Genomic DNA, 25445 nt, shown 5'->3' with positions numbered 1-25445 from the left:
ATGAAAATTAGTATAATAAGATAAAATTTTCAAAAATTTATGAAATGTATTTTGATTCAATATTAAAAATTCAATATTAGAAAGTTATACTCGTTATTTCACTTCTCTGTATTTTTATTTCAATACCTAACATAAAATATTTAAATGTAAAAATTAAAAATAATACTTATTTAATAAAAAATTGCATTTTTATATCTTTATGACTTGCATATTAGTTATTATGTAAGTCGATGTTGAAATGTTACTTATTTATGCTTGTATTTATTCATTACAAATACGGGTTATTTCCGTAAAATACATCAAGTTTGCTAATTTTCTGATTTATATCATGAGCTTTTTTTTTGGCCAAAAAATAGATGAATTTATGATTTGTTGGTAAAAATTCCACGGTGAGTATCTCCGGCGAAATCGAAACTTATGTGTCATTTACATGGCTTATGTGGCAGTGACGTGGCATTTAATTTATTTGAGAATGATGATGTGTTGCCACTCCCCACCCACCCACCCCTGCACCCACCCCACAGACCTCCCCGAAGCCTCCGACTCCCTCAACCTTCCGGCAACACAACCACCGTATTCTAGCCCCTACCTCCCTCTGCTCAAGTTCGGCAGGCAGCAGCAGCAGCACCCTTCGCCGCCCTCTATTTCCCTCAGCCGGACAACTCACCGCCAAACTACCCCGGTGTGCCTCCCTCTTCTCTGCTCAATTTCGACCGACAGCAGCAGTTCTCAGCCACCACTGTCGCCGCCCTCCCAACTCTCCCTTCACAACACCAACAACACCACAACCCTTCCCTCCCCCCCAACCCAACAGACTGTCCCCCTCCGTCACCCCCCGCCGCTGCCACTTCTCCTACCCGGCGGGCTGAGCCTTCCCCTTCCCCAACCCCGCCGCCACCACTTCCCCTCTCGATCTCTGCCGCCTTCACCCAAAGTCTTCCAATTTGTAGATCTGTAATTGAGCATGGTGAAATTGGTGGTTTTGGTCGAGGGAGAGAGACTGGAGGGCGGGCTCTGTTGGTGGAGGAGGGCGGCGAAGGGGGGAGGGCCTGCTGGTGGTGGGCAGGGTGGCGGAGGCGGGGCTCTGTTGGTGGAGGGAGGGCCTCCTCTCTCTTCCCTCTTCGACCTATCTCCCTTCCCTCATTTCTCGCCACCCTCTGTCACTCTCCTCACCGCGTCGGCGATCTTGGCCGCCCGTCACCATCTTCTCCTTCCCGGAGGGCTGAGTCTTCCCCTTCCCCCAACCCCACTTCCACCACTTCCCCTTTCGATCTCTGCCGCCTTCACCCAAAGTTTTCCAATTTGCAGATCTATAATTGAGCATGGTGAAATTGATGGTTTTGGTTGAGTTTTTGAAAAAATTGCTGGTGGAGGAGACGGTGAGAGAGAGAGAGAGAGAGACAGGGGATGGTTAAGGGATGAGAGGGCAGCGGCGGCGACGCTACCGTCGCCGGAGAAGGAAGAAGGGGGAGGGGCTGTGCGTGTGTTTGTGTGTGTGTCTGTGTGTGTGTATGTGAGAGAGAGAGATAGAGAAGTGTGTGTACGTGTGATTTGGCAATTCCGGCAGCCACGTTGGCAATTCCGACAGCCACCTCAGATTAGTTTGGGCGAAATTACAACTTATGGGATATTTAAGAATCAATCATAAATTCATGTATTTTTTGGCCAAAAAAAAAGCTCATGATATAAACCAGAAAATTAACAAACTTCATGTATTTTACGGCAATAACCCCTTACAAATATAATATTGTCAAAAGAATAATTTTTCTAAAATAAATTTTTTAGCCCGACTAGCTCGTTGGTCTAGCCCGAAACCCGTACATTTAGGGTTAAGGTTGAAAATTTCTAATCCGAAAAAAAAAATTCAATTGATTAGCCCGCACCCGAATAACCCGTAACCCGATAGGGCTAGCCCAAAACCCGATGGGTTGGCCCAATTGCATCCCTAGCTACACTGTTGGTGGTTCCATCCTCATTTGTTATTACAATGATGACGATTCTGTCACCTCCTTTATTTTGTGTGAGATCTTCCCTTTTAATGGAATGCATCATTGAGTACTCTGTGGTGATAATTATTTGGAATTTGAAATGATTAAAATATGCTCACCTAGTACTTTATTTTTCACACCTATGACTAAAATAATGAATCAACTTGTGAGATGGTCATATTGAGCATTAAAACTCAATATTTTGGTCACTTATCTAAAAAACACAAATTTTGGCCATTTTTTACGTTTTAGAACTATGTTGCCCAATTAGGCAAGCTGAGTTATGGTTACGCACGCAGATTGGGCTTTGGGTTGAGTTGGGCTCACGGGTTATGAATGTTATGATGGTACAAATGGCATTATTAGTGTCAATTGTGCCAAGAGAGAGGCGCGGCCGCTGACTTTCCCGCAGTCGCTGGCAATTTGTACAAATGACACTATTAGTGCCAATTGTGTCATTCATTAGATACACTTGGCACAATTAGTGTCAATTGTGCCAAGAGAAAGGGCGTCGCCACAGAGAGAGGTGCGGCCGCATGCAGTTGGTACAAATGGCACTATTGGTGCCAATTATGTCATTCATTAGGTACACTTGGCACAATTAGTGCCAATTGTGTCAACGGTCGCCCAGTGGGGCAGTGAGTGAGAAGAGAAGGGGCGCGCGGACAATGGTATTTTGAACCAAAATTGTAAAAAATGACCATAATTTGTGTTATGGATGACCAAAAATTGAGTTTTATTGCTCAATATGACTATATAAGTGCATATTCTCCAAAATAATTGTATAAGATGTGATGACCCATTCTCCGCTCTCCTTAGTCAATTCTCTTATTCAATTATGTGATTGGATGGTTGATGTTTGTATCCTTAGGGGGTACAATGTAACATGAACACTTGTTTAGATACAGAAAAGAACATTCAGATAGGAAAAACTCACGTCCAATTCCATTCAAGTTTTATTTCCATTATTGCACAATTTAAGGGGGAAAGTTGTGTGAGGCCGTCAAAATTTGTGTGACAAACTAAGATGAGATTTGAACACTACTCCCTCCGTCCCAATAATAATGTTTCATAGCTTTTCGGCACGAAGATTAAAAAATGTGTAAAAAGTAAATAAAGTGGGTTAGTGAAAATTATTTAAATATTAGTATAGAAAGAGAATATATTGTCAAAAAATAAATGAGACATTTCTATTGGGACGTCCCAAAAAAGAAAGTAAGACGTTACTATTGGGACGGAGGGAATAATGTTTTATAATTATGTCATATATAAATTTAAATTTAAATATGACTTATCTTACGTACAATTTATAGGGGGAACACAAAGGGAACAATTTAAACAAGAGGCACACCCGCCCTAATTAAATTTCAATTATAATTAATAAATCATAACTAAAATTAATAAATTTGAAATTAAAATTAATGAATTCTAATAGAAGCAAATGCATTATATATTTTTATACCCGAATGACACAAAATTTTAGCTTTTAATAAAAGGGATTGGGGAATTAAAGAAGCAGAAACAAGAAACCATTAGTAATCATGTATTTCTAGTTACATATATAGGATAAGAAAATTGTTAAAAATAATTATTTGCATAAAATATAATGTTTTGAGTCTTTTGACACTTTCAATGGTTAAGGGTGCATTTCTTTTTTGTTGTAAAATTATCATTAATAAAATGAGAAATAGGAAAAGATGAGACAATTTTATCACATTTTAATATCCCTACATTTTTTTATCGGATGTTAACTAGGTTGGAAAAAAAAAATCTAAAATAGGAAAAAAAATATTATCTCATCAATGCTTATCATAAATTGGAATGAAAAAAGAGGGGAAAATAAATAGCTTATAGGAAACAATTCCAATCCTGAGCACCCTATAGAACATGTGAAATCAGTGTAAAAAAAAGTGAATATACGTTTTTCACTCTTTGTTGTCAAATAGAAGCACACCCTAAATGAACAAAAAAGACACTTGAGTGCATTTATTGGCCTAGCAATAGAGTGATTAAATGCCCAATGCCATAGATCTTGGATTCGAATCTACCGTGATTTATTAAAAAAAAATTGGACACTTAGGACAATTGTGTGCGTGTGTGTGCCTGTGCGTAAGGGGGTCTTGGTGGTGATGTGAAGCAAAGAATCAGCTACGTGCAAAGGTAATCAGAAACTGGAAAAAATTTCCACTCTAGCGCGAAAAAAAAAAAGTATACTTACAGAGTATCACACCATGGATTTCCAGAAAGCCTCAACAAATAAATTACAACACAACTGTACACGGTGAGAGAAAATAAAGTATAATGGAATACAGCATGATACCATGTTATATGATTATCCAGCTTCAGCACCCTAAATATCTAGATCTGGAGATCATCCAATGACAACTCGTTTGCATTCAACAACTTCAGCTTCTGTAAAAGAGAGAATTACAAGGCGATCACTTTGCTAGTTTTTTTGGTTGTTTTAAAAAAAATTAAGATCAATAATTCCCTATTTTCTCTACGTGGTAACTTGAACACCCTAAACATAATGGTTGGAGGAGAAGTCTTGCCAACTGAGTTGCACATCGTTGTCAAATATATTTAAACATGCTATCTTAACCATCAGAGCACATTAATATGTTAGGATCAGTGTGCTAGTTCACAATATTTAAGTAAAAGAACCCAAATATAGGGACACATGAAGGCTAAAGATGCATAATGCACAACTAAATTTTTGCCTTCCAGCCAACAATATAGAGAATACACACATATTTGTGAGCAGCTTCTCGCTGTTGCCCTCATTTCAGGAGTTCAGTTTATATTATTTTTCTATTCTCAATTCGTCTTCCACCTTTACTCTATTAATTGGTCTGACCTCCCATGGTAACTACGACGAGGAGCACCAAAGTTCACCTCGAGCACTTAGAGAAGGGGGTTTGGACTTGCAGACTTCGCTCACGTGAACGAATCCAACCATTTCATCGTCAAAACTCAGTTAGCCACCATATTGGCCGCTGTCTCCAATACCGAGAAGCAGCTGATTATTCCGGACAAACCTCACCCCGACCTCATCGTCGCGAAAACGCAACCAACTCCTGGTAAGAGGATAATACAATTCTGCTTCAGAAATCGGATCTGCCTGTTTTCGATTGTTCTAACCCGGTGGCTGGATCACTAGGGCCTAATCAATCTTTTCTCATTCACCACGTTGCTGCAGATCAGAAGTTCCAGCTCGTCATTATAGCTGTCTGGTGTGGCTATGTCTTAGTTGCAACTGCTCCTGTGTCAGAACCCAAATCCTGAGTGGAAGCAGTTTACCCCAAGCATTATTGGAGCGATTTGGAGATACCACTACGCTCAACACCTACGAGGCCTCTCTCATGAACAAATGTTGGGCTGCTTTTTGGATGGCATAAAGCGTTCAATATGTGAACGGATACAGGACAATGCCCTCAATGATTATCCCTCAGCAGTACGAGCAGCGGCAGCGCTGCGAACAACCTTCTACTCCAGCCGTGTTTTCAAATCGTGTTACACCTATTCTGGTACAGACGCCGCGCCCTGTGCACCCTCAGTGCAGCACGGACAGTCCTCCGACCTTGGCTTCATTGTCTTCCAATTCGACCACCACTGCTGCCACGAAAACTTTTTTGCAAGGCAATGAACTTTCGCAAATTGCCTCAATCAGAGATTCAGAAACATCTTGCTGCCAGCACATGTTTCCATTGCGGCGTGTGTATCAGATCCCTTCATCTCTGCCCCCCTAAGACGTTGAACATCCTCTTGTGCAATGACTTGGAGGATTCTGAGACCGACGTCACACCCAACATGACCTCCTATCGAGTGAGCAGAATTCACAGCCTTCTGAGGATGCAGTCACCCTCCAACAGCTCCAACTTTCTGAGCTGACCTCGTTTGGATTCGATGGACAAGACCATGAAGTTCTTTGCTCTTGTTGTGGATACTCGCCTCCTAACTATGGTCGACAGCGGTCGAGGCGCTGTTTCCCCTCGAATTGGATGGATAAACAGCTGAAATTGCCCATCGATCATGCCGCTACTTCCTCCATTATCTTGGGAGACGGCACTCAAGTTACGGCTGGGTGGATGTTTAAGGATGTCCTGTTCGTTTGAATGATGAAATTTTTCACATCAACTGTTATGTTTTTATACTTACTAATGTTGATTTGATCTTGGGTGTTTCTTGGTTGGCTTCTTTGGGTGATACCTGCGCCAACTGGGCAACAAATACTATGGAATTCTCTGTTCATGGCAAGCAACAGCACTTGCATTGTGACAGTTCCCTTATTCGGCGGAGTGCCCTTCACGAGCAGCGACACCCTCACCTGGGGGATCAACCTGGCTGCTGTGGATCTTAGATTGCCAGTTGACGTTCGAAATGTCAGGCAGTCTTACCGACACCGCCAAACAGGAGCTAACCGAATTGTTCGGGTTTTTCGGCAGTTAGTACTCCGCCTGTGGGCGTACCTCCTCCTCGACCAAATTTGTGTGGACGCAGATGACATCCCCCAAACGGCATTCAGAACTCACTCCGCCCACTACGAAGCCTTTGTGATGCCATTCGACCTCACCAATGCTGTAGCTACCTTCCATAGCCTCATGAACGTGATTTTTATATAGTATCTAAGGCTGTTCATCCTAGTTTTCTTCGATGACATTTTGATCTACAGTCCTTGGACCGCACATTTGGATCATCTTCGACATGTGTTGCAAGCTCTCCATGACCATTCCTTGGTCATTAATACAAAAAAATGTATGTTGGGTGCACTCGAGGTCGATTATTTGGGACACCTCGTCTACAGTAAAGGTGTTCAAATGGACCCATTCAAAGTTTCGGCAGTCTTATGTTGGCCTACTCAAGATTTCGTGGTAGAATGTGATGCTTCGGGCTGGGACCTTGGGGCCGTCCTTAGCTCCTTATGCAGAATGGGCTGCCTATCGCTTATTTTAGTAAGACTCTGTCAAGTCAACTGCTTTCCAAATCAGCGTACGAAAAGAAATTAATGGCCTTAGCGCTTTCCGATAGCGTGCAGCGGCTGTGGATTGTGTATACTCGTGGCAAGCGTGGAGTTGTTAATTATTGAATTAGTTAATATTTCTTATTTCCCTATTTCAGTTATTATTATTGTTAGTCTGGCCCAACATGTGTGCATGGGCTTTATTAGGGTAGGGTTTAGTATTTATAATTGGTAATTGAGTATTTTATTGATCATTGGAAAATCATTGGATTTTGCGGCTTGCTGTAGGCCTCGGTTGAGGATTTCGTTCAGTAAATTTAGTTCTTATTTCTCTACACGCCTCTTATCACTTTCTGTTCAGCATTGGCGCCCCTATCTCCTTCGTCGTTGTTTTGTGGCACTACCCAGAGAAGCTTGCACCACCTCCTATCACAGAAGCTAACTACTCCAGCACAGCAGAATTGGGCTGCAAAATTGTTAGGCTACACTTTACAATTGTATATAAGGCAATCTGAATCGTGCAGCGTGTGCCTTGTTCCACTGTGACGAGGAGGCTGAATTGACAGCCATTTCTCTAACCAGGTGGTTTGATTGGGCAGGACTACAGCATGACGTCCAGGCGGAACTGAATTTATCTGAAATTATTCATCTCTTGAGGCAGGACAACCAGGTCCGACGAACTACTCCCTTGCGCATTGTCTCTTTTACAAAGGACGCCTATCTTGCCTCCCACATCACATTGGATTCCGAAACACCACTAAAGGAGTCCCATTTGACCCCAACTGGTGCACACTCGGGTGCCTACCAAACCTACAGAAGGTTAGCTGCTAATGTATACTAGCCCGGTATGATGCGGCACGTGATGCAGTTTGTCGCTGCTTGTGAAACATGTCAACACGATAAATATGAGACCATGTCCCCTGCAGGCCTCCTGAATCCCTTACCCATTCCCACTGCCATATGGGAAGAAGTCAGCTTAGATTTCATCATTGGGTCAGCGGAGGTTCATTGTGTTTTGGTCGTGGTGGATCACTTTTCCAAGTATGGTCATTTTTCACCTTTACAACATCCTCTCACCACACGGGTGTGTTGCCGAGCTGTTTGCAAAGGAAGTTGTTCGCCTTCATGGCATTCCAGATTCAATTGTGTCAAATAGGGATCCAGTATTTCTCAGTTCCTTTTGGAAGAAGTTATTTGAGACGGCGGGTACGAAACTTCATATGAGCTCAGCCCATCATCCTGAGACCGATGGTCAGACGGAGGTGCTAAATAGGTGCTTAGAAACTTATCTTCGTTGTTTTATTTCTGAAAGGCCGAAGTAGTGGAGTAAGTGGCTATCATGGGCAGAATTTTGTTACAATACTGGTTTTCATATGGCTGGGGGTACCACACCTTTTGAGGTTGTCTCTGGCAGACCACCCCGCCCTGACGCTCTAGCCATTTTTGCCTGGCGAAGATCAGGTTCAAGCATTAGCTGATACATACTCAGGACGGGATTCCTTCTCAGCTTAGGTTCCATTTGCAGCACACGCAAGAAAGGATGGTTTGTGAGGCGAATAAACATCTCCGCGATGTGGAATTTCAGGTTGGTGATTTGGTTTATCTGAAATTCCGTCCATACCGTCAATCTACACTATATTCAGCTGTGAATCAGAAGCTTGCTCCCGTTGTTTTGGGCAGTTTAAGATTGAAGGTTGTGTCGGTCTCGTGGCATATGGACTGAAACTTCCCCCGGACTGTTGAGTGCACCCCGTCTTCCATGTGTCCCTTTCGAAGAAGGAAATTGTGTCTGCTACAACTTCTCCAACTTTGCCGTAGGATTTGCTCTCGATGGACCATTTCTTTGTTCCGGAAAAGGTGCTGCAAATTTGCTTGGTGCAGCGATGGTACTAGTGTTGAGCAGGTGTTACTTAAGTGGGAAGGGTTACCGGTTGATGAGGCTACATGGATGGACGTTGCATATGTTTGAGGTCAATTTCCTACCTTCCGCCTTGAGGACAAGGCTGTTTCGGGCAGGGAGGCTATTGTTAGCAGGCAGTGGCGCTCATATGTTGGAGGACAGAGAGCGGTGGCAGATAATGATTAGTTTTTTTTGTTATTTATTTATTATTTGCTTTTGTTATGTTTTGGGGTCAAGGCCTGTACGTGGGTGTAGGGTTTCTTTCAATTATTTAATGGAGTTTTCATCGTGTGAGTAGGTTTATCAGAATTAAAACATATTTGTGAGTTGCTTCTCGCTGTTGGCCTCGTTTGAGGAGTTCAGTTTATATAATCCTTCCATTTTCAGTTCATCTTCGACCTTTACTCTATCAAATAGAATTCATGAATAATGAACACATACAATCACGCAACTTATGTTGTGAATTCAATCCCATGTACGTTCCTAGCATATAGGTTATCCAGTTCTACGAACAAAGCATAGCCACTCTACAGGACTCATCTCAGGATTAAACACCAGACCTAGGAGTCAGTTTAATGCACCTTCTAGATGAATGCAAAATAAAGGAGATGATATGCATAGATAGTAGAAAAGAATGAAGTCTTTTACCGTAATAAATTGTGGGGGATCATCGAGACTGGATGATCCTAGAACAATTTCTCTTTGCAACTTTGCTGATAATTTATGACAAGCTCGTAACTGCAGAGAAACAAATTTTAGAAACAAGACACATACACACAGAGCACAACTTAAATATTACCTCAGAACGTGTTGCCCCACCAACAATAAACACAAAAATCCGCTGACCCATCTTCTTGAAATCACTAGAAGCGTGCCTTAAAATTGAATCACTACAAGAAACAAATAGACGAAGACACAATATTATTTCAAGGTGAAATGATGGGCAAGCAACAGGTAGAGTACATGGAAAAGATAAGTTAAGAGACTAAATGCACAAGCATGTTGAACGTAAAAAGATATAGCATTAGACATTTTCAAAGACCCTGATAAAGCTAAATTTTATGTTGCAATAACCACGAGAGATAAATAGAGAGTCAAATAACAAAAGCAAGCCTCGATAGATACCTTGAATACCCATCATCAGAGCTTCGCGGACGAGCCCATGTTGCTGTTCTTCTTGATCTCTTTGAATGAGGCGTTGGAATGTTACCTGACCTTACTGCTGCAGCCTGAGAGGGTCCATGAATAGTTGGACTAGGTTCATTCATACATGGATAATCATTCCTAGGTAGTTCGCCTTTACTAAGTTTTTCCACAAGCTCCTGCAAGGCAACAGGAACCAGTTAGGTAGGACAATACATACATTAGACTTTACATGGCACTCCGACAAGTGTTACCACTAGTTTTCATCACGAGACACCTCATAATGTGTACAGAAACCATCCTTAAAAGTGAAAATTTAAATGGGCCTCTACAATATGATGAACTTTGTCGAAATTTTTAATTCAAGCCACCAGATCATGACTGGGTAAGGTCTTTATTTCTTTACAAACTTTAAACATGATTATTATAAAAGATGTCAACCATTCATGGCCCTGGACTATAGTACATAGACTGTTCAGAATATTAATGGGACAAAAAAAGAAAAAAAGAAAAAAAACAATTCAACATATTAGTCTCAAACAAGAACATTTGAAATACAATCGCATGAGCAGGTTGCCATATGACTTGATGGATTTTTTTAAGCTCATTCAGTAGCAGTATAATCTGGCTGAGGTAAATTTTTAAGGTAGCAAGAATGATGGTTCCTTTTTCCTATAGACAGCTCAAAAGAGAGATAGATTCCTATAATTGTTTTATTGATTAGCTTCTTCACAGAAAAACAGTGACATTCATATCTCCTTTTGAGCTTCAGCTGAATTGCTCATCTAATATCATCTAAGAGCTAGAGATACCATACATCTCCCCAACATCACAAAGTCATAATTTGTAGTTTTACCTCGATAACAGGGTAAAAACGTGATAATTGCCAAGTCACTTCTTCACCAGGTCTGTCTTTTCGGGCAGCGTGCTTCTTCTGCAAACATGGAAAAAATGAAAAATTAACTCTACTCTCAGATGCATAGCTAATATAGCACAATCCCTTTTGCATTCACTACCTTGTGGACATCAAACTTAAGAGAAAATGGTACAATTGAGCTCTTTTTGTGATCGGATGATGATTCAAGCAATCTCATATTATAAATAGCTGTTGTATCATCTGGTGGTAGTCTAGCCAGCTGCATTTTGTGCAACATGATATTAGTTTTCATATTACAGCTTTACCAAATTGCTTAATTGCTGCAGCCACAAGAACCACCTCAAGGAAGGTATTTAGACTTAAAAACATACAGCCTGCCTGTTAAGTAAAATAATAAAAAAAGAACAAGTGAGTGGCAAGAATCTAAAAGATTAAAGCAAAATATTGCATAGCATCTTGGGCCAAAGGGGAGAATTTGAAGCAGCCAGCACTACTTCATCCTTCCTAATGCTTTTCAACAGTTGAAACAAGGTGGACTAAAAGTAGGTCTCTCAAAGTAACGGCATGATTTTTTCATGACTAATTCTTGATCTTTGAGATGTGGATAGTGAGAAAGATGGTACAAATCATCTTTGAGGTAGTGGTTGGTTCTACAGTTGTATCATGATTCCAGGTGACTTACCAGAAAATTATGGAATGTACTAAATTGATCAAGGTTAAGATAGAAAAAGCAGTAAAATTGCCAGGTTTAGCAAACTAGAAAAGTTATATGCATTTTTCAGCCATCCACATATGAATTATGAAAGTGAACTTTTTAGCCCTTTAAGGTCTAAAAGATCCTTATTAAGAAACACCAATCCACCATCTTTGGTTCGGGAAGGCAAATTATACCATCAGGGCGCATCCCTGGGGCTCTAGGGTCACCGGACTTCTTTCATGTCAAAGAAACGCATGTTTATGTAGAAAACATGCAATACTCCTCATGCATATTCCTCATAGTCTAAACATGACCGACACATGTAATACATATCATGTGAACATGAACTCAATAGACCATGTCATCCCTTCGTTGCAAGTGTTTTTGGTGAATAAAATTTAGAAAAGAAAAAGAATATTACACGAAGGATCGCAACTTTACTGAGGGGTTTTGTGAAAGGTTGTGCATCATGCTACATAATTTAGTTGGGGATAATTGGGAGTTGCATGAGGGGAGGGGTGGGGTGCAAGTTTGCATGAAAGGGTGTAGTTTGGAGGTGTTTACAAGTGCAGTGGGTGTGAGCATGTTTAAACAAGTGGCGGGTTGATAGAGTAAAAATGGAGATAACGCAGAGAACAGAACAAATACAAAGGAACAGAATGAACGCAAGAACCGAACAAATAAATATTGAAAGATAAAACTCCTCCACAGAGGCCTACAGCCAACATGCTGCAACAAACTACTCTGATGTCAAAGTGATTGGCTCCTACCAAAAACTGAACTATAAATAAACCAAAAATAAAACAAACTCCAATATGCCCATGCATAGTGTATGGGCTTCTAGTCCAACTAAAATAGTGTACTAACAAAAAGACTAATTAAAAATAATGATACATAAAAATAAAGATAAGACTCAATAGTGTGCTATCACGGTTGGGGATGGGGGTTTTACACAAAGGTGGATCAGGTGGTTGGAAAGTTTACAAAAGAGGGGTGCTTATTGGACAGTAGGACTGTAGGAGTACAGGAATTTAGATGATTTGGTATGGGGGAGCGTTTTACATAACTGTTTACATGAGTTATGCAGTACCGTATCAGGGTTTAGATTGACTAAACAAGGGTAAATGGTAAGGGCAAGAAAAAGCATATTCTAAAAGAAGTAGTGAATATAATCCTTTCTCTATAACGGCTATTTAAATTTTTTTAGCACAGTTGACATCACCTAAAGTATTAACAACCACTGGACCTGCAGTTAAGATTAACAAGAATTAAGAGTTGACACTCGCAAGGTTATGAGTCAACTCGCAAGGTTATGAGGCACATGCCACGGCCCTTCGACTGATAACATTAAAATTAAATTTTGGCACTAACCTCCATTAGTTTTGAGATTTTATCATCATCAAACTTCTCAGGATATACAGCAGCATAAATCATCAATAATCGCAATTTATTTTCACGCGATACATCCTGCCAACAATTGACCATTATAAATTACATCCGTCAACAACAGATAAGCTTCTTCACCTTTTCAGCGCAAAGTAAAAACACCACTCACCTCTTTTGTTCTAAGAAAATTAATAATATCCTTGGTTCCTGCATCTCCAAAAACAAGATCCTGCTCTAGTTTACCAACATCTTTAAGCCCAGATTCCCTGATAATTTTGTTAATTTTTCCTGCAATCTGAAGAACACATTAGAAACTACTCGAGCCAGAAACAAAATAGAAATAGTTAGCTATTTTTTAAGTCAATATACAGATCTGCTGCTTACGTTTATTCGACAATAATCTTTAATACTCAAGCTTATCCAGCACAAGCAGAACAAATATAATATTTAATAAGTGACTCATAATTTTTGGAGTTGATCAAAGGTGTCTTGCTATGAAAAGGAATTATTCCATCTATGTATCAACTGATGGACTCACAAGCATTGTATGATATCTTAACTCAAGCTTTGTGTAACTTATTCGCTTCTCCAGTACCCTGATTAGAATATTTCTCTGTTAAGCTTTAAATTGCAATCAAACGAGTAAACAAATGCCATTTAGCTTTAACCAGTAAGCATTAGCAACATTTTCTGCCCAAGTCATTTTTACATGTAGGCTTGAATGACTATGAAAGAACATGGTTAAATATATAGCATAACTATCTTTCAAGATAATACCTTAGCAGATGGTTAAAAAATACCTCTTATTATGACAACATGGTCAAGCAAAGCATTATAAGTTTCAGCCAAAAATACACTTAGACTCACATCAACATGGAGGGATAGCTTTTCAATTTGCTCACTATATTGAGGCAAAGCTTGAACCATCTTTTGCAAGTCCCGAGTAGACAATTCACCACCAGATCTGCATATTTAACTTACATATTAGATACACATTATACCAGGACTAGCAGGACATACATATTTTTGTTCATTACTACAATACAGAAGCAGGAAAAGGTGAGACAAGAACTTTTGGGATTATTAAAGTTGTTTTAGGTATACATCTAGATATAGCCATATAATTGAGCGTCCATGAAACTAAGACCACATAGTTGACAATTTGTTAAGACTTCGCCATTCCAAATTGATAGTCACAATCATACTTCACTTTTGTGATACTTGGATGGTTCAAAGTCTCAGTGAAGCATTATGTCCTGCTACACTTGATACAACTTTAAGTGCATGACAACCTCTCAAAAAACACAGACACACGCACAGACATCTTAATTAGAAAAACAGAGATATGTAAAACCTTCAGCTCTTCAACCCAACCCAAAGCTCCAAGACAATTTACATCCACATTCAAATTGAGAAGGAAAGAGCGTGGGACGGTCTAACAAGGTGACGGAGGCTAACAGTTCCAATTGATATAAAACTACATCATTGCGAATCCATCATGTACAAATAAAATTATTAAGGTTAAATCCTAGCTAATCAACTGAACACTAACAATAGCCTTAGATATTATGCATTTAAATAACTACCAAGACCAAAGTATAGCTATATCTTTACACCATTAAAAAAAAATAAAGAAACAGTCAGGATATAGGTTACAAGTCCTTTGTAAACTAGTAAGATATCTAATATCTAATATATATTTAAAGACAAGTTGAGAGATTACATATCTAACTCACCAACAAGCAAATTGTCTAATCTAAGGCTATTTCAAATTAAGAGTTGACATAGGTTCTATGGATCAAGTTTTTTCAGGAAGCAACCAAAATATATATTATACATAACTAACCAACCTTGAACCATGAATTTGTGCAGCCTTATTTTTAGATACGAAGTTTGTCATTTTCTCATGCAGCCGCTCACTTGCCTGATAATTAATTAAAGTAAATATAGCAATTGAGTCAAATCTCCTCAAAACTTATCACTAAAAATATAGGAGGATTCTCCATACGTACATCAGCTATATGTGCATGTCGGAGCTCTAACCAGATAGGATCATGATCCTCCAAAAGAACCTCCTTCTTCTCTGGGCGACCACCTGTCTTGCTTGGAACCTGAACAATAAGATTACTTAACATTGCTGAGGAACTTTCAAATTTTCATAAAACACACTGGTAAGATCTCAGAGACACTACCTCATGGACGTATTTATTTCCATCCATATTTAGTAAATCACGGCACATGGCATCATATGTCCATTCATGTATAATCGGAGCAATCTGAACATGAAACGTAAGTATGTCAAACAAGAAAAAGTAAACTGGAACTCTCGAGTATTTGAGATTTTGGGCAGGAATAGCTACAAACCTGGTCTACTGATCTATCTAAGATAAGCAGCTCGCATGTCTCTAACTGGGGAAAATTAGGAAGGTTGGCTTTATATTTCATCAGATTGTTCCAAACAGAAGCAGCAAGCTTTGTAGGAATTAAATCACGAAAAGTAGTCATTGTAGTAGGGTCAAGGGATTTAGCAGCACGGTAACGCACATATGGAAACTCCTGTCACATCACAATACAATAGAGGTCTTCACTCTGAAATTGCTAATGCTATAGGCAACATTATAGGGCTTCAGATGACATACCCTCAAAGAAGCAAATACTGTAGCTATTCGTGTCCCCATCACATTCAAACATGCATCACCTCTGCGAGAGCTTTCTTCATCCCCGAAGAGATCCTCAAGGGCTCTCTCATTGTCAGTGATGAAACCCTGAAGTATTAGACAATTGTTAAAAGAATCCATTGGATTTATTGTTGACATTAGCACCATGCAGCAGGAACAGTTTGAAATACACAAATCTGAACGGTCACCCTCTGATATAGAAGAACTTATTTTACATCTTTGGTTATCAAACCATTCAACTAAATCAGAATAAACTTTTTTTTTCTTGCGAGTAGTAAAATGATGATGGGAATGCTAGATACAAGAACTTCCACATAAATGTCTAAAGGATTATATACCTGGCTATCTATGGCGAAATACTCCAAGTTCATCTGTAAAATTCAGATTCAAAATAAGAATAAATACTAGATCTACGTTTAGTATAATGTGTATGGACATAGAGATAGAAAAGAAAAGGACAAGAGACAGTTAACCTCTCTTAAGGCACCAATGCGAGATAAAACACTTCCATCCTTCTTTATTTGGGCAACCAATTCACGGGAAACAGGTGAACTGAAGAATACAAATGCCCTAATGGCAGGAAAAAAAAAAGTAGATAAAACAGAGATGATGAGCCCAATTATTTTTTCTACCGCAATAGCCATAGATAACACTGGAAATGTAAGTCGGAAGGATTCCATAAAATTGTAGAGGATCACCTAAAAAAAAGAAAGGATAGAACATTTGACATACTTTCTGTACAATGGCGATCTTCCAGACATATCAGAAAGGAAGATAACAATGCTGCAGCATCAAGAAAATGAAGGATAAGAACCAGAATGAGAGGCATATAAGGAACAAGAGACATTATTTATCAAAAAAAACTTTATAAACAAAAACAGAAAAGACAAATTTAGAAGGAAAATTTGAGTTGAAGGGCTCTACGCACTATGCTAGCACCCACAGCATTAATTGTGTAATCAGAATCAAAATGTCTGAAATTTCAAAGAGCAAGTTTTTAACAACCCTCCCCATGCTTGAACTGCTGAGCTTTGGCATATAAGGCTCTCACAGCATTCAACCACAAAATGCAAATAAATAAAACCACTTGAGTATTTTTCCTAGCAATGTTGCTAAAGTACATTAGTCATCCAAATTCAATGAATAAGAGAGCAATTTGTGAAGGGCCAAGCAAAGGATCAAATTTGGCCTATATCACATATCTCTCCTAAAAACAGTTCCAGTGTAGATATGATCTTCAAACTTGGGCAACCTCCAAATAGCCCATGTAAAAACTTTTTACACGTGTAAACAACAATGCAGCGCTACATTGGGCAAGTAGATAGTGGTAAAGGTAGAGAAAAACATATTATGATCATAAAAATTGACTGATTAGTGGGTGCAAAATGCAACCTCGAAGCTCTTTGTACATAGGTCATATTACAAGAGCAATATAAAAGAATTTGACATCTTGGCAGCTTTAAGCAAGGAATGAAAGGTCTGAAGCTTGTTTAGGATACACAAGCTCTTTGCATTTTTACCATGTCAACGGGCCTTGCCCCAGTTGGCATATAAGAGGAGTTTCTAACTCCTGCTTATCTAAAAGAAATTATATTCCCAGTTTTTTCATGCCTAGCTAAAGAGTGATTAGTTTCTTACCTGGTCTGTTTCAGGATTTTCACCCTAAAAAATTATATTGACCATCATATCTAGGGCATCACATCACATAACCCTTAAAATTGAGAACAAGAAGTGAGAAAAGGAAAGAAAAAGTGAAATGATGCAGGTGAAATATTTTCCTCAGCTTTTGTTTGAGTAGAGATACCCCTACAACTTCATAAGCTCATAGGTTGATCAAGCTAACATATTTATGTTCGATTCCATATGTGTTGATTCTTCTATGAGTTTACATTGTAATAAGCAATTGCCGATATAGCAAGAATCAAATCAATCTTTGATCTATCCATAATATAGGCAACAGCAAAGATCCCAGTAAAATTAAATCAACCAAGAATTCGACATGTATTTCTAAATATATAGCAGATACATTCTCAAGAAGGAAAAACTACACCTAAATGGAACTTGACTATATAAAGTTGAAAAAATGACAAGTAAGATCCTTATAAAAATTATTATCTTATGATACCAGAAGACCTTATCCTACAATAGACCTCTTAATCCAAAGAGGACAAATTATTCAGGAAATAATACTTTCTTTTTCAGCATCAGCAATTTTGGATTCCTAGAGTGGTACTTTATATTCTTGAATGGTAATCATCATTAGCACGCAGAGGTGTATTAGAATGTATAGCCACATACCCCCATATAAACACAGCAGACATACAGCTAACAAAAGCATCTTGATTTTCACCTTAATGTCCTTGAACATCAAGACCCCCCCAGATGTTTCACCACCATTGTCACATATGATTCATTATGGTCCATATAATACAGCAAAAATGAGTTTATAATTTTGTGAATGTCAAATAAGGCTCAAATAAAATATGTAAGATATAGAATGAAGCATAACTTCATAGGTGACCGGCTACATTTTTTTTTTGGTAGGAGAAACAAATATCTTAAGAGACTGGACTCGAACCTGAGACCTTTGGCCTCAGACATTAATTAACCACTCTACTGTTAGGCCAACACAACACGCACACAGGTGACCAGCTACATTTTTTTTTTCGGTAGGAGAAACAAATACCACTTCAAGCCGTCACGTATGATAGATCACATACCCTAGAAGAGTCTTACATTTACCACTTCTTACCCCTACTGTCAGGCTAACATCATTGCACTTCTTACCCCTACTATCATAAACACTACCGTAGAACCTTCCATTTACATAATACTCCTAACATCATTGCATTCTCCGTGTCGTGATTGATGACAAAAAATATCAAATTGAAATTTGTAGAAGTCTCTCAATTTGAGAGAAAAATCTCTTTCTATATAAACATATTGTAATTAAATGCAAGGAGGTTGCATGTCTTATTCACACGCACAAAGTGCGCACCTCAATATTGGTGCTCTTTACTACTCCCTCCGTCCGCCAAGATTATGGCAATTTGCTTGGGCACGGGATTTAATAAAATTGGTGATGATTTTGATGTAGTGGAGAAAGGGTCCCACCACTTTATGAGATGAGTGGTTGAGATTGAATTTTGAGTGGTTTTTTTGTAAATAAAGAGTGTTAGTAAGGATAAAATATTAAAGAGGATGGTGGGACCATTGCCATAAAAGGAAAGTGACATAATTTTGGCGGACGCCCGATATAGTAATTGTGACATAATCTTGGCGGACGGAGGGAGTATTTAGCTAAAATGTGCGGTGCACCTACTGACAGGGATTTAGGACAATGATTATTCCTTAGTTGCTTTTCATCGCTTTTCCCTGCAGCAGGATGCATGATATGTGTTGACTGTCATAACACCAAATTAAGTTCAGTAACCTAACCCTTCCTGCTTTCATATGCTACACTTATCACATGGCAGTCTTTGATGTGATCAAGGGTAAAAGATAATTTTAACTAGAATCCACATTTATCTTCCATATATGGGCAACTATATCATACTTCATACTAGTGAAATTAGAAGGCTGCCAAAGTTCTGTGACTTACATATCTTCAAAATCATTGAACCTAGAATTCAGTACTATCATTAAACAAACAAGATATCGTGATTCTGCTCCCTCACAACCATAACTTTCATATTGCTATCCTAATTGAAGGCGGCACAAATTCATTATGATCAAAGGCAGGACAACATGGAAGAAATGGGTAGATTTCTCCGAAATAGACAGAACGATTATCCTCTCTGGAAAGACAAGCACCACATGACCACAATGGCATCAAACGGCCTACTTCTAGATCACCAGATAATTCCTGCTAAGAAAATCATGCACTACAAAGCTACAAAAACGACATAAATATGTTAATTCATCTCCAGAAAATGAAAAAGGAGAACTGATACATGATGAACAACTTTTGTGGAAGTCAACAGACTTCCTTTATTAGAGTCCAGTAACTTTCATGCAAGGATGCTCTGAGCTCATTGGCTTACTTGTTCAAATTATTTTGCAAGCCCTATAGCCTTACTATCTGGATGATGCCAAAACCAAAGTCAGATGATAAAAAGGTGAACTCCCATACTTTTCTTTGGTTGGTTGGATGAAATATATGGCATCCATGGATGGCAAAGGTTGTCTTCGTTTGTGTATATCTTCCACCACTGTGACAGGGCAGAGAACATTGTTACTTTAGGATACCTTTTGTTCCATAAAAATTATAAAGCAGTGAATTGCAATTGGAATCAATCAAATGCATGTTTCTTCTTTCCCAAAAAATACAGTTATAGATTATGGAGTACTAAACATGGAGTCCAGACAAACTAACTCATAATGCTTCCACCAACTTATAACAAATAAAAACTGCACGAACCAAAAGATCACCACACATCCAGAGCTTTTCTATTAGTCCAAGCATACAGACAATACATCAGACTATGTTTTCATAACAAGGCATATGAAGACGTTCTTATGAATAGATATTGAATGCACAAATTGGAGAAACTACATAAGTATTGAGAATGGCACAGGAATGTAAATTCTAAAGCCAAATAGCCCACTAAATTGCTAGCACGAAGAGACATTTAATACCTGAAATATCTTGTTAGCAATTTAAGTAGAAAAGAATATGGATTTGAAGTCATTGCTTTCATAAGAAGTAAGTTTCAACAAGTTGAGTTCTGTCAATTTCATAATCAATATTTATATTCACTAACTTTCATATGAGAATCAATGTTGTGAAAATCGCTTGAGGCGGCCGCCTTGAGGCGCGCCTCAAGGCGAGGCATCACACAATCCGCTTCAAAATTGCGCTTTTGTTGATTTTTCAATACTGAACGCCTTTTCTTATTGAGGCGCCGCCTCAAGGCTCTGAGGCAGTAAGGCGGTTAGAGAGGCTAGTATGAGGCGGTGATGATATTTGTATTAAACTATCCTTCTTTTAGATTGCAATTTGTTGTCAGCCGCAATTTTATTAAAGTCAGCCGCAATTTTGCTATCAAAATGGGCCCACTCAAACCCATTATAATATAACCTTAATTATATATTCAAGTATCAGTAAATATAAATAATAACTTTGCATGACAAGTCAAGAGAAATGAGCAGCAGCCAACGCCCATCTCCTCATTTTCACAGCAGCTTTCTCAGCCTCTCTTGGTTCAATTCCAAAATTTAAGACATAAACTTATGAACTCTTTTCAGCTTTTATTTTGATTATTTTAAAACTTATGAACTCATGATTTAGATATTTTATTATGATTTTTTTTTCTCGGTGTGAGGCTTACGCCTCAACCCGCCTCAAGGCTTACCGCCTCGCCTCAACGAGGCAAAACGCCTCAATCCCGCCTTAAGCTTTTCACAACATTGATGAGAATTGATAAAAACACTGTTCAAATTATTGGCTGAAATTGTGTGATTACTGATCATCAACCTTACAATTGCTAAATCTTATTATTATTGTTTTTGTTGTTGTTGTTGTTGTTGTTGTTGTTGTTGTTCTTAACGTGTTGTTATTACTTATTAGATTATTAGATTATCAAATATTAATTATTGGTCTCACACACAATCTGAGCACTGAGTTTTATAGGGATTAGATGCATATTGATGAAACATTTTGCAAGTAACTTCCAAGTACTCACATAAATAAATCCAAGATGAAAAATATTGGCATGCCCATGTACAAAGATAATAAAATGACAGAGATGTAAGAGAACAACAAAAAGCAAACAATAGTCTCGGGTATAACATGAAGAAAGATACAATATCTCTCTGAGACTGGCCTTATATTTCTTACATGAAACTCCTTCCTCAGTGATATCTGCCATCTTGCACGCATAAGACATTACTTTAACTGTTAACTTGTCCATAATGAGTACCTACATGTCAAGGTATCAGAACAGGGAGGTGACAAAACTTATAGAAAATTAAGTATTAAGGGGGCATCACATGATAGATCAAAGGGAAATCTCAACCCAAATAAATATGTTTTCTCATTGACAACTAAATTTTGATTATAATTTGTGCCTATGATTATTTTTAAATGTCAAACAGGACTTTGTGCTTCTCCTGGAAATATAAATATTTGGTAGATTACATTTTCTGCAATAGAGTTAGTGATAATGGCACAATAAAACCAACACATCTCAAGAGGTTGTGAATTAAATTGGATCAAGTAAGTTAAAGTTTCATCTAAGGTGATTGATGCTGAATGATTCAGTCAAAAGGACTTTTTGCCAACAAAATTTGACTAGTATCATGAGCACAGACAAGAGGCATGCGAGGGGGTAAAGGTCAGTGCAGAAAATAGAAAAGCAAAAATTATTAATACTTTTGTAATGACAAAATATATTGACCACTGGAAAGAAATAATTGAAATAAATGAAAACCCTTGGTACAATTTAACTACAGAAGCCTCTGCTCCACACCACAGCCTCTGTTGGATTCAGTATTGTAACGAGCCTATGATTTTACGTTGTTTTCTTTCCCAAGCCTTCAATGCACCACACAACCTCTATTGCATACTTTATATCAATCTGATGAACTTGCACACATAAATATCGAAAAATTTCAGAAGATTCTTGTGATTTCTATAAGACAAAAACTTGAGGCCTTAGGATTGATGGAGAACAGGAGAAGAGAAGTCCTAGCAATCCTCCAACCCAATTACCCACACCTAAAATCTTATCAACTCTCTCAATGTAAGAGAAATATCATTCTTTTCTACCTTCCAACTCGACTTTGAATCGCCTGTTTTGGCTGATCGGAGCATTTCATATAACAATCCTGTATATGCATAGCAGAAATTAGCAATTTTAGAGAACTTACTGAAGACAAAATATACATAAATGCAGCTTGCTAATTCTTCAATAATAAACACCACTAAGAAAGATTTGCATAGAACTATGACCTACAGAATGACATGAGCAAGCATAACACCAGTCATAAGAAACTGATAAAAGATTAGCAAATTTGGATTGCTGGACCTGAAAATATGAACTACAAAATCATCTAATGTTGTGCAGTAGGATAAAGCTGATACAGACTGAAGCTCAATGATAGTTATTAATGTATGGATCAACAGAAGTTAAATCTTAAATCTATAGGAAGATTCAATTCCTACCTTATCAGTGGTTTTTTATCAGGATTTGTTTAGCAATCAACTGTTTCTAAAAGTGGTTAGTAGAAAGAAACATTTACAGACTGAAGCTTCAGACGCTTTTTAACTTCTGGAGCTTAATGGTATTCTTTAACTGATGCATCAATAGATGTAGGAGAAGAAAAAGGAAAAAAAAAGCACACACACACAATAGGGCGACTGAATTCGCTATCTTACTCGTGTTTTATCAGGAAATTTATAGCATCAACAGTTCCTATAAGTGACCAGTAGAACAAATTTGATACAGATTAAAGCTCAGAAGCTATTCAAGTTCTGATGCTCAATTCTGCAATCTATGCATCAACAGACACTAAAAAGTAAAAACTAGAGGACGGTTAAGCCGGCCATCTTACTAGTGGTGTTTTATCAGAATTTGTATAGCAACCCACTAGTTTCTACAAGTGACCAGTAGAAAAAACTGATACAGACTGAATCTTCAGTAAATTTTGAGTTCTGGTGCTCAATGATATTCTTGAATCTATGCATCAACACATTAAGAAATATAAGGGAATTAATTGTGCTATCTTATAAGTTTATTCAGGATTTGACAGCTGAGAGGGGCGCCGGGGCCCTGGATGCGCTAGCGATTGGCACATAGGGGAGTGGTTGCCCGGGTTTCTCGGCCTGGTATCCTGTTACTGAGCTACGAGCTACTGAGTTCTGGCTCCGATGACAAAATCATCACCGGTATTTGACAAATCTCCTGCCAGGGTAGACCGCGCTCCCGCGGTTCGCGAGAAGGAAAAAGGACTCATCCTTCCCACTTCTTCTACCAACTACTCAACACTCAATCGACCGACAGAAGATCTACGAGCCCTAGAGTTCCATAGCTATAACTCACCCGCAACTACAGTAGTTACTAACCGACTGCTTCAAGTATCGCTGACATAGCAAAATGGAAACCGTGGTTTGGGCCCACTTTCTTTCGTGATCCCGAGCTTACAAATAAAGTAAATCAACTATGACAAATCTGGTCTCAACAAAATCAAAAGAGCGGAATTCTGATATTTTGTTTAGCAATCAACAGTTTCTACACGTAATAAAGGAATGTAATCTGTATCTGAAGCCTAGAAACAAATTAGATAATCAAGACGGCTCAAATGTGTTTTAAATAAGTAGTCAAATCTCTTAGCTTATGCAATCTATTTGTGTCTTTCATAACTAAAAATAAATCCCGCTAACCGTCACACAGCGTCTCACTCAACCCAATCACACGCACGAACCAACTAATTTCAACACACTCTCTTAGAAATACATATAGCTCGCAGAAAAGAGACCCAGCGATGCAAAATTGACTTACTATCGCGGCTAATTTGGCGAAAATTCTTGTACTCGCTCCCCTGCGACGACGTATCGGAATCAGACATCGACATGACGATAAGATTACAATTTCGAACAGCGTGACTTTATCTTTTTCCTTCTCTAAGGGATGAATCAATTCAACGCCCCGAAATTACGTTGTTGATCCTGAGTTCTGGTTGTGGATTGTAGAGAGAGAAGAGAGATGTTTTGAGGGAAGATTTCTGGTTATGGATTTTGTATAAATAAAGAGAAGAGAGATGTTGAGGGAAGAAAAAGGAAGACAGAAATGGCATTTACATTCGGGTTTTGCGTGGGTTTGACTATTCGACCCTGATTGTTGAATTATCCTAGAACTAGAACTAGAACCAATGCTAGTCTAATCCGGGTCGGGCGGGTCGCATCCCCAAACTTTTTCTTCATTTCATGGGGTCTTGCTTTCCAACTTAATTAATACTCCCCCGTCCAAAATAGGGTTAATTGTAGTTTATGACCTGAATTTTATAGTCGTTTGTAAATATGGCTTGAACTTAAAAAAATATAAAAAAATAACTTAAACTTTGAAATCATTTACAAAAATGACCTGAACTTTGAAAAATACAAAAAAAAATAGCCTAAACTTTGAAATCATTTGTAAAAAATTACCTGAATTGAGTCATTTGTAAAAATGACATTAACTTTAAAAAATACAAAAAAATGACATGAACTTTGAAGTCATTTGTAATAATGGAACGAACTTTATTAATATAAAAAATGACTCAATTTTTATCAAATGTATAAAAATGGCATGAGCTTATACTTTCGGATTCGAATTATGACAACGTGGAAAGTCTGACATTGACGTGAAAATTATATAAAAATTATAAATTCACTTGAAATATTTATAATAAAGTATGATAATTAATTCTTTTATCATAAGAATTTTAATCTCGTACAAATAATTTTTCTCTCGTAAAATATTATTGACAATACGAATTTTTTGGATTTTTTTTAAGTTCAGACCATTTTTACAAATTTTCAAAGTTCAAATTAGTTTTGTATTTTTTTTTTTAAACTCATGTTATTTTTACAAATGACTTTAAAGTTTGGCTATTTTACAAATGACTTCAAAGTTCATGTCATTTTTTGTATTTTTTAAAGTTCATCTCATTTTTACAAATGACTCTAAAGTTCAGGCCATTTTTACAAATGACTACAAAGTCCATGACATTTTTCTGTTATTTTTAAAGTTCGGGCCATATTTACAAATAGCTTAAAAGTTCGGGCCATAAACTACAATTAACCCTCCAAAATATGTCACTCTAATTGGGCATGAA

At 38.1% G+C, this 25445-nt stretch overlaps 1 protein-coding gene across 11 annotated transcripts; it reads right to left on the bottom strand.

Annotated features, from left to right (window-relative positions):
- Nucleotides 1–4149: 4149 nt before the first annotated feature.
- LOC130987149 (SNARE-interacting protein KEULE-like) lies at nucleotides 4150–24420 on the bottom strand. 11 transcript variants are annotated; one of them, XM_057910779.1, is made up of 22 exons: nucleotides 24131–24420; nucleotides 22399–22457; nucleotides 21455–21550; nucleotides 19762–19840; nucleotides 16328–16412; nucleotides 16103–16199; nucleotides 15968–16000; nucleotides 15591–15716; nucleotides 15316–15507; nucleotides 15144–15227; nucleotides 14964–15062; nucleotides 14802–14875; nucleotides 13819–13915; nucleotides 13121–13246; nucleotides 12937–13032; nucleotides 11208–11246; nucleotides 11008–11127; nucleotides 10848–10925; nucleotides 9974–10170; nucleotides 9648–9738; nucleotides 9497–9586; nucleotides 4150–4400 (listed from the first exon to the last, which is right to left on the bottom strand). In XM_057910779.1, the coding sequence occupies exons 1-22, from the start codon at nucleotides 24201–24203 to the stop codon at nucleotides 4347–4349; spliced, it is 2085 nt and encodes a 694-aa protein (XP_057766762.1). In that variant the 5' UTR covers nucleotides 24204–24420; the 3' UTR covers nucleotides 4150–4346. The 11 variants fall into 11 exon arrangements, with proteins under 11 accessions (XP_057766762.1, XP_057766761.1, XP_057766764.1 ...); XM_057910778.1 differs by having other exon boundaries at nucleotides 16362–16412; nucleotides 19708–19840; nucleotides 21469–21550; nucleotides 24131–24418; XM_057910781.1 differs by having other exon boundaries at nucleotides 16362–16412; nucleotides 21469–21550; nucleotides 24131–24416.
- Between the last annotated feature and the right edge of the window lie 1025 nt (nucleotides 24421–25445).

Source organism: Salvia miltiorrhiza, chromosome 5 (assembly GCF_028751815.1).
Source record: "Salvia miltiorrhiza cultivar Shanhuang (shh) chromosome 5, IMPLAD_Smil_shh, whole genome shotgun sequence".
Lineage (NCBI taxonomy): Eukaryota > Viridiplantae > Streptophyta > Magnoliopsida > Lamiales > Lamiaceae > Salvia > Salvia miltiorrhiza.
Note: the sequence above shows the minus strand (reverse complement) of the source record. Positions and strands in the feature narration are given on the sequence as shown.